At 44.4% G+C, this 9117-nt stretch overlaps 1 protein-coding gene across 1 annotated transcript; it reads left to right on the plus strand.

Annotated features, from left to right (window-relative positions):
- The first annotated feature begins 347 nt into the window (after window positions 1-347).
- Window positions 348-3730, plus strand: Il36rn (interleukin 36 receptor antagonist). The gene is made up of 4 exons (XM_010639491.1): window positions 348-376; window positions 1943-2028; window positions 3202-3329; window positions 3506-3730. Exons 1-4 carry the CDS (start codon window positions 348-350, stop codon window positions 3728-3730), a joined length of 468 nt encoding a protein of 155 aa, XP_010637793.1.
- The last annotated feature ends 5387 nt before the right edge of the window (window positions 3731-9117 follow it).

The raw sequence follows: 9117 nt of genomic DNA on the forward strand, positions 1-9117 counted from the left end.
GGGTGGTGTAAAATCAAGCTGGGTAACCATGCTCCTCCCTGGATGGTGAATTTCAGGGCTCCTCCCTGGCTCCTTAATGCCCTTAAAAGACAGATGCATCCTTGGAGGAGCAGGCAGACACCTAGACTTCTATGAGGAGAAGGAACATTTTGAGGTATCTGGGGAGGGACTAGCAAGCCTGGGGCTCTGTCCTGAAACCCAGATCCACAATCTCCTATGTATGTGGGCTGTTCACATATAGACAGGCTGTCTACCTATGGTCCCCAAAGCCCAGCATCTTCTCTACTTTTCTAAATTTCTGGCTCTTTATTTCAAAATAGGAGAATTGACACATTGACGAGCTCAAGATGGTCCTGAGTGGGGCACTGTGCTTTCGGTGAGTTGTCTGGGCCTCTTATTTGGTGGTGTCCTCTGGGGAAAGTGAGTTCCAGGTAGACCTGCTGTCCGGCTTGTGAAGGGGAAGGGAGGAGCTGCATGTGCTCACTGGGACTCCCACAAGTGGAGCAGGCAGGTTGGAAGATCAGCATCCAACTGCCTTGAGAGCTCTTCTAGCATTCTTTAGATTGGGGCAGGGTAGGGCAGGCCACTTCACAGAGTGCCCTGATGCTAAGGGGGTGGCAATGACCAACCCAGTTTAGAGCTGCAGCCTGATCTATCTTTAGTGAAGATGGGAGACAGGAGCCCCACTCAGAGCTCTGCTGTTGTTTCCTGTGGCAGTGAATTGACATCATGTCACTTCCTCCCTGTCACTTCCTCCCTGATGCCTTTGTGCAGGACATGGGGTGGGGGAGAATAGAACAAAAACGTTAGTCTGTCTGTCCATCCATACTTTAGTATGTATTGAGGCAGGCACTCAGCTATGCTCTGTACTTTACACCAAGGGCTAAAAATGATCTTTTCTTAACTGAGTCTACTATGCAAGCTGTTTGTATCCTTAGATTCAACCACCTGTGGATTGAGAATATTAAAATCATTGTGTCTGTATTGAACATGGTTCGGCACTTTTCTTGTCATAATTCCTTGAACAATACAGTGTAGTAACTACTTACATAACATTTACATGGGATTAGATATTTTAAGAAATCTTGACATGATTTAAAGCATAAGAGAAGATGTGTGTAGATTTTATGCAAATGCTGTAGCAGTTTATATGAGAGACTTAATCACTGTGGGTTTTGGTATCTGTAGGGGTCCTGGAACCAATCTTCCTTGGATACCATACTTTTCAAAGTATTTTCCTGTGGGACTTAATTGTATGAGATGCTTTGGACAGGGAGTTCTCTGATTAAGTACATGTGAAAATGCTGCCCTGTGTGACCTCTTGTAGAAGGTTCACTTCACAGCTCAGCATACTAAGTAATGCAACTGGTTTAATCATGATAAGCTAGACAAATAACACCTGAAGAAACCCACTTAGGTGTGAGTCTTTCATTTCACACCTATCAGAAAACCAACAGAGTTTGTACAAGAAAAATAACTTTGAAAAGCAAAATAATTTTACATTTAAAGAAATTTCTCAGTCAAGATAGACCAAGAAGTAAACATATCTTGAAGTCTTCAATAATAATTGGAGAATCAGATTTTAATCAGGCCAGGGTATTGCTTAGTTTAGCAATGAGGAGACTCAGGCCCTGAACCGGGGCATGACTCGTCAGTATGGCTCAGCAGCAATGGTGGCAGAGTACTGGGCTCCCACTCACAATCCAGTTTCTCTTCTGGCGGAGAAAATGGAGAGATTAGTTGGGATAGAAAAGGTGAAGCCACAAACCCCAGAAGTGAATGGAGATTGTGAGCTCATCCCACTGGAAGGACATAAGCCAGGTGGGAAGGTTGTGTTGCTCTGTTGGCACACTGGGTGAATGGGAGACAGGATGCCTGAGGCTGGAGGACTGTGGAGCCAGGGAAAACTTCTTTAACAAAGTCTCCTCTTTTCTTGTTTCAGAATGAAGGATTCAGCCCTAAAGGTGCTTTATCTACATAATAATCAGCTTCTAGCTGGAGGATTGTATGCAGGGAAGGTCATTAAAGGTTGGTGGCAAAGCACAGGTCTCTACCCTCTGTGAGAAGGGACCATTAGGGGCCTTGAGGAGTCTTACAAATCAACCCAGGTCTGCAGACCCCATACCTACCAGGTCAGTCAGGGTACTGTAGGTCAGGCTCCCAGCAAAGCAAGGACTCCTGACCTATGTACTCTGAAATATCAGCCGGGAGAATATTCCCAGGATAAGTGGCTTGTCCTTTCCTCACAGGTAGACTAGGTCAAAAATTCTATTTCTCTGGGAGTGGGTGCTGAATTATATTCTCTTGTGGGGTGGAGCTTCTTCCTCCCCACCCTGAGCCCCTTTGCTCTCTGAAGGCTCTCAGTCATACAGAGTGTTGGGACCCAGACACCAGGTGGTGCTGTGTGATCTCATGCTAATTCACTGGGCCCACATATTGATTGCATCAGATCTTTCTACAACAGTGCATACCTGCCCATCTGGGCATCCTTATGGGGAACTGGAGCCAGGCAGATCCCTCTGTTACATTGTGCTGGTATGTCTGTAAGAGCATTATATATGTGTACATGTGTAAGCATAGTGTGTGCAAAGTATGTACAGGTGTTGTGGTTATATGTGTACATGTGTGTATAGGTGTAAGCATAATATATGTATGTGTGTGAACATCTGCATAAGCATGTGCACAGTTATGTGTATGTGTGTGTTTGCATATGTATATATGTGTATGTGTGCAATGAATGTGCATACATGTCTTGTTTGGGTGTGTGTGAGTGATCGGTATGTACAGAGAAGAATGAGATCAGCTTCTGCTCTTAGGAGGAAGCTCACAGGGGTAGGAAGATTCCAAACAATTCTCATGGGAAGCTCATGAAGACAAGTTTCAGGAAAGAGGCTTGGGAATCCAGGGACAGTAAAGGGAATGGTTAGGAAGTGGTCTGTTGGAGTTTAGAGAAGATTTGGAGATTTGAAGATTTGGCTTTAAATGGAGGGTTGGGGTAGGAGGGACAGGATGTGCTTCTGTGCCTTGAAGTCCACACTGGGCCTGCTGGCAGGGTCTTAGCCATGTGACAGCACTCAGAGGCCTCCCTTCTGCTCAGGTGATCTCAGGTAACTCATACTGGTCCTGCACCTGGAGTTCAGGGTGTGAGGTAGAGTGGACAGAAGGGCAGCAAGTGCCCCTAACTTTGCTTTTTTCCTGTAGGTGAAGAGATCAGTGTTGTCCCAAATCGGTGGCTGGATGCCAGGCTATCTCCAGTCATCCTGGGAGTTCAGGGGGGTAGCCAGTGCCTGTCATGTGGGACAGGGGAGGAACCTACTCTGAAACTAGAGGTGAGTTCTGTGGGGCATCCCCCTGCCTTATGGTAATTGAGTCCCCAGACGCAGAGCAAACAGACTGAGCATAGTACACTTTGGTGCACTGGGGATACCCTTGAGGGCCTTCCCCTTGCCCAGCCAATCTGTTTGGTTGTCCCCTCATCTGTCCTCACCTGCTTTTCTACTGGCAGCCAGTGAACATCATGGAGCTCTACCTAGGCACCCAGGAGTCCAAACGCTTCACCTTCTACCGCCAGGATCTGGGACTCACCTCCAGCTTCGAATCAGCTGCCTACCCTGGCTGGTTCCTCTGTACAGCCCCTGAAGCTGACCAGCCTGTCAGGCTCTCCCAGATCTCTGAGAATTCCCCCTGGGATACCTCCATCACAGACTTCTACTTCCAGCAATGTGATTAGGGCATGTGATCCCCAAGACTTCCTGTGCAGAGTCAGCTCAGGTTGGGCCAGTGGGGTGTAGGAGGGGGCCTCACAGTGGGTGACCCCCAACTCCTGCTCTTGGGACTCTTATATCTGACTTACAGGACACACAGCTTCTCGCTCTTCTCCTGGCCTTGTGTTTTGAAAAATTCTGAGATTTAGGGCTCAGTCCATAAATTCCTTCCCATTGGGTGGTACTACTGATAGTAACCTAGCAAAAACCACATAGATAAACTGGGGGCAACATTAAAACTAACAGAGAGAAGGAGGGGTAGGAACCCTTCATGCTGCATAGTACCTGACCCTATATCTAGATTTCAGCTGGAGTTCCAGTTGTTCCTCTCTGTAGGAGAGGAAAGGGGTCATGGAGTTAAAGACCCCCTTTACTCTGCCATTATCCAAGGCCTCCTCCATCTCTGCCTCATCCTATGGCTCTGAGGAGAGAGGGTGATGGTGTCAGGGAAAATGGTTTCAGTTCAGAAGACAGAAAATGTCATCATTCCTTTTTGAAACCCAAGGCATAAGGAAAATCTCAGAGCCTAGTCTCCACTCACACAGAAAGATGTTTATGATACATTAAGTGATAAGAGTCTGTTACAAAGTTACATGTCTTGAAATTTCATTTTAAGTTTAAAAAAAACACCTATTGGTGTATTTATGCATAAAAATACCCTGGAAGACTGTAAATTGCAACGTTTGGGTGGTGGGACTATAGATTAATTTTTCTTCTTGTTCTTTTTTATGTATGTGTATTATTAATTTTTCTATAGTGAAGATAGTTTACCTATGTAATAATCAGAACAGAAATTAATCTTCAGGTACACAGAGAAGACATAATTTCTAACTGTCTTCAGTTTCTACATTCCTGGAGTGAAATGCAAACTGAATTGAACGTGGCTGGTCCAGGGGTGGGAGGAACAGGGATGAGGAAAGAGATCCTAGCAAAATCACTGAAGAGAGTGTGATGGATTTGTGTAGCTGGAATCATGTGGGTATGGGATTTATGAAAAAAGCAAAAACCAACCAAACAAAAGCAAACATAATTTTTAAAATCTTGTGCTTTGGCCTGGAATGGTCACAGCATCCCCTAGGGTTCCAGGTGTGAGATGCAACATCCAAGAGGGCTGCTATACTCACTGAACAAGGTTCTTCCCCAATGCTTGTCCTTCCTGGAATCTCAAGCTGGGAACTCACCTGAAGATAAGGCTTTTGCACATACAATTAGTTAGGACCAAGCCATGCTGGATTAGGGTGGACCTAAGCCCCATATGACTAGAGTCCTTTTAGGAAGAGGACACAGAGGCACAGAGGAGGTACAGGAAAGAAGCCTACATGAAGGCAAAGGCAGAGGTTGGATTTACACTGCCAAGGACTGTGGCAAACACCAGAAACAAGGAAGAATTCTTCCTAGAGCCTTCAGAGGAAGCACATCCCTGCTGACACTTTGATTTTGGACTTCTAACTTCCTGAATTGTGACAGAATAAATTGTAGTTTTAAGCCAATAAATGTGTGGTAACTGCCTGTGGTGGCTGCGGAAACTAATAGAGCTGGTGATGATCTCCACCTCCTGATATTCATACCTATATGAATTCCCTCCCACATAAGACCAGAGGTATCTCTGTGACCAGCGGAATAGGGCCACTCCTGAGGTTAGGTTATAAAATACACTGTGACTTCTGAATTTCTGTTTCTCTTCCCTCATTTACTGAGGGAAGCCAGTTTCCATGTTATGAGCAGCCCCATAGAGACCCATGTAGCGAAAGCTGAAGTCTCCTACCAACAGCTGCGTGCGTAACTGCAGAAGCAGGTCCTTTAGCTCTTCTAGAACTTTGGCAACTGCTACCAGCTGACAGCCTGTGAGAGACTGAGGCGGCACCACCCTGCCGAGCTGCTCCAGATTCCTTCCCCTCAGTAAAATGTGAGCTAAGCAATGTGTGTGATCTCTAGGATCTGGAGTAGCTTGTGCAGCCATAGGTAGCTAATATCTAAGGAAAGAGAAACCAGTATACTTATTTTATTATGAGTGCGATGTTCTCCACTATTTCCCTTCTCAAAATGACTACCACACCATTATTAACCCAAATATTCTATTTAAAATCTCATCTTGCTAAATTTGTTAGGTATTCTGCTTCCACAAGATTTAGATCATCCTTGACTACCTAGGCACCTCTAGCCCTACATGCCATGGTTTATCTCCAGTGTGCCTGTCTAAACACTGGGTGCCAGAAGCAGAAGCCAGAGAAGGGCTTATTTCTAAGTCCCAGGTATTCCACCTGCAGCTCACCTGTCAGACCAGCCTGACAGGTTCAGAGTCTGCAGAACAAGGTGGCTGGTCCACAGGCCTCAGGAGCTCCAGGCCGGATGCAGCTGAGGTTCCCATGACAGGCCTCTCAAGGCTACAGAGAGCATCGGTCCTAGGTGCCAGGCTATTCTTCTGCCCACCCTCTTTGTAGTCTTTGTCCATACCAGGCACAGTCTTATGCAGCTCCTTCACCTGTTCTCTCTGCCTAGAGAAATTGCACATTCTTCAATACTCTTCTAAAATGTCACATCCTCTGAGAAGTCTTTGCTGAGTTGAGATCCCTGGTCATCTGCTCTGGCAATGCCTAGTGCACAACCGCCTGACTTGTAGAAAGCTGGCTTAGAATCCATGGCCCCCAGAGAAGACCTCAAGTTTAGAACTGCACCAATCTGTTTCTGCGAAGCTGGCATAATGCTTGGCAAATAATTAGAAACTATTGAGTATTGAATGTGGAAACTCTCCACCCTGGAATCTTCTCTGGCTCTCCTTTACCCACTGCACCCTTAAAAAAGTAGTTCAAATGCTGCCTCCTTCTTGAAGATCTCTCCAGCCTGAAATGATTTTTTTCATTATTTGTGGGATGACTAAATTCTATATGAGTTGACTTAAATTTTTGGTAAATGGAAAAAAATATTTCTTTGGGAATGTATGGGCTGAGGGACCTTGGCGTCATGGCAACTCAAGTGAAAAAGACGCAGCAGATTTAGGTTTCTGCAATTTTGGTATAAACCACAGGCCTAGGCATATTGTGATATAAGCACAGTGTTCACATTATGTGGGCTTTGTGCTGATTGTAGACATTGAGGGGCAGAGAAGTTCCTGAGACCAGGTCATAAGGGAGGAGGCAAAGACACTGAAAGCCTTTTCCTTGAAGAAGCAATACACAGGGAGCCTCTTTCAGGCTCAGATGTTTATCAAGTAGAAGAATATGCTTGTTCTGTGTAATTTCAGAAGGTACAATAGGACCAAGAGGTAAAAATTATGTGGAGACCATTTTTTCTGAATAATCCTAAAAATTATTCAAAGAGACCACACCACTGCTAGTGCTTCTTCATGAGGTTGCATGGGCTGGGTGTGAAGGTGAATGCCTGTAATCCTGGACATTCTGAATGTTGAAGTAGGAGGATTGCAAGTTCAAGCTCAGCTTGAACAACTTGTTGTCTCAAAATAAAAAATAAAAAAGGATGGGGGTTTAACTCAGTGCAAAGACCCTGAGTTTAATCCCAAATACCACAAAAAGAGAGTGGGGGTAAGAACACGAAAGAAAAAGGTCGTGTTGTCCCTGACTTACAGATGTTGAGGAAAAGCCTGATTGACCTATTTCCCATGAAAGTAAAGATTTTGAAGGAGAAAATGTCATTTCTAAGGTAATTTTAATTATAATTGTTTTTTACCAAACCAGTTTCTCTGCTGCTATTGTTTCCAACATGTTCTTGACCCACAACTTAGAGAGTCTGGTCTTTTGAATTATCTTTCAAATGTTTATGACTTACCTCCCTCCTGAATTGTAAAGCTACTTAACAACAGAGGCTGTGTACTGTGTATGTTTTTGTCACATAGCAGTATAAATATTAACACCATGCACTTTGGCCCTTTCCACAGAAGGGTGAGAGATTGAGTGAAGAATGAGCATTTGCCTTAGAAAACAAAAATTTGATCTCATTCTTGCCCATCTTTTTTCATTTTTCATCCCGTAGGTATCTGGGTCTCAGGATGATCTCTCTCATTTCCTCATCAAACCTTTTATGAAATTTTACAAAAGAACTGAGAGATTAAGACTGCCTCCAGAGGACATTACACCCAAGCTTTTCTGCCCTTTGCGATAGATAGGTAGGTGAGTGGATGGATGGACAGACAGAATGATAGATGGATGGATGGATGGACAGGCAGATAAATGAAGAGATGGCCAGAGATGTGGGATTGCAACTCAAGTGATGGATGAATGATGAATGGATGAATGATAGGTTGGTTGGGTGGGAGGATGGATAAATGGATGGATAGGTAGATGGGTTGATGTTTGGACAGTGGACTGAATGGAATTAAAGAACTGACATTTGTTTGTTTGTTAACCTTGTCCTGCTCACATTTCATATTCTGTAGAAATTCAAGACACATGGTACCTAATCAGTTCCAGGGTGAATCTAAGATTAATGTCTTCTGCAGCTGGGTTTCCTTAAATGCTTTGTCTCATCCAGTTTGTACCAACTAATTAAATCTATTGAAAAACAGACTTAACTCTCCTCTTTCCAAACAGAGCCACCCTCACAATCTATCAGCCCTTGCTGTCATTCTGGAACCCTGGCCCCAGCCTGGCTTCTAGCATTAGAAGTTATTCTGTCTTTGACTCCTTCCAACATACTTTCTTGCATTCACCATCTCTCCAAGCCTCAGGTGGAGCCCTATGGGGGCATCAGAGATGTCTAATCCCAGTATTATTTTTCTGGCTGCCAAACCATTAATAACAGTCAATGACAGTAGCTACAGAGTGGGCTTAGTGTCTGGACTCTGTTGAGGCTTTATGGGTGACTCTGTCTTCCTTCAACAAGCATTTATTAATCTCCCCACCTTCTTATTATCCATACTATGTTGAAGACATTGTGAAATGCTGAGCTCTTCTTCCTCCCCATCTTGTAGCTAGTTAGAGAGATCACTGCAGGTCTGACCCACCCAGACCAGACAATATAAAAGCAATGGGGACGCCCTTGAGAAATCAGTTGGAGGTTCCAGGCATCGGGGTTCCAGGATCTTCAGGTCAGTTGTAGACAGGCAATACTCCCCCTTTCTTTTTCTGTCTTGCTCTCTTTCCTTCTCCTTTCTGCCAATATCTTAGAAATGCTCCCTCCTCCTAAAAAAACTTACCTAGGTAACAAAGAATCCACTTACAGAACATGGTGGGATGCTCAATAAGTCTAGGAGCAAATAAAGGGATTTGAGGAAAGGTATAGGATAAGTCAAATCAAGACTTTAAAGTATTGGGCCAGAGTTTTAGCTCAGTGGTGCCACTGCCTGCCTTGCAAGGTCCCAAATTCAATCCCTGGTACCAAAAAAAAAAAAAAAAAAAAA

Source organism: Fukomys damarensis, unplaced genomic scaffold, assembly GCF_012274545.1.
Source record: "Fukomys damarensis isolate Sample0158 unplaced genomic scaffold, DMR_v1.0_HiC HiC_scaffold_9, whole genome shotgun sequence".
NCBI classification, from domain to species: Eukaryota; Metazoa; Chordata; class Mammalia; order Rodentia; family Bathyergidae; genus Fukomys; species Fukomys damarensis.

What these genes read in the sequence shown, in the direction of transcription:
- Il36rn (XM_010639491.1), top strand. Translation starts at nt 348, where the DNA reads ATGGTCCTGAGTGGGGCACTGTGCTTTCG. An exon ending in AGTGGGGCACTGTGCTTTCG is followed by an intron (nt 377 to 1,942) that starts GTGAGTTGTCTG and finishes TTCTTGTTTCAG; the next exon opens with AATGAAGGATTCAGCCCTAA. An exon ending in AACCTACTCTGAAACTAGAG is followed by an intron (nt 3,330 to 3,505) that starts GTGAGTTCTGTG and finishes TTCTACTGGCAG; the next exon opens with CCAGTGAACATCATGGAGCT.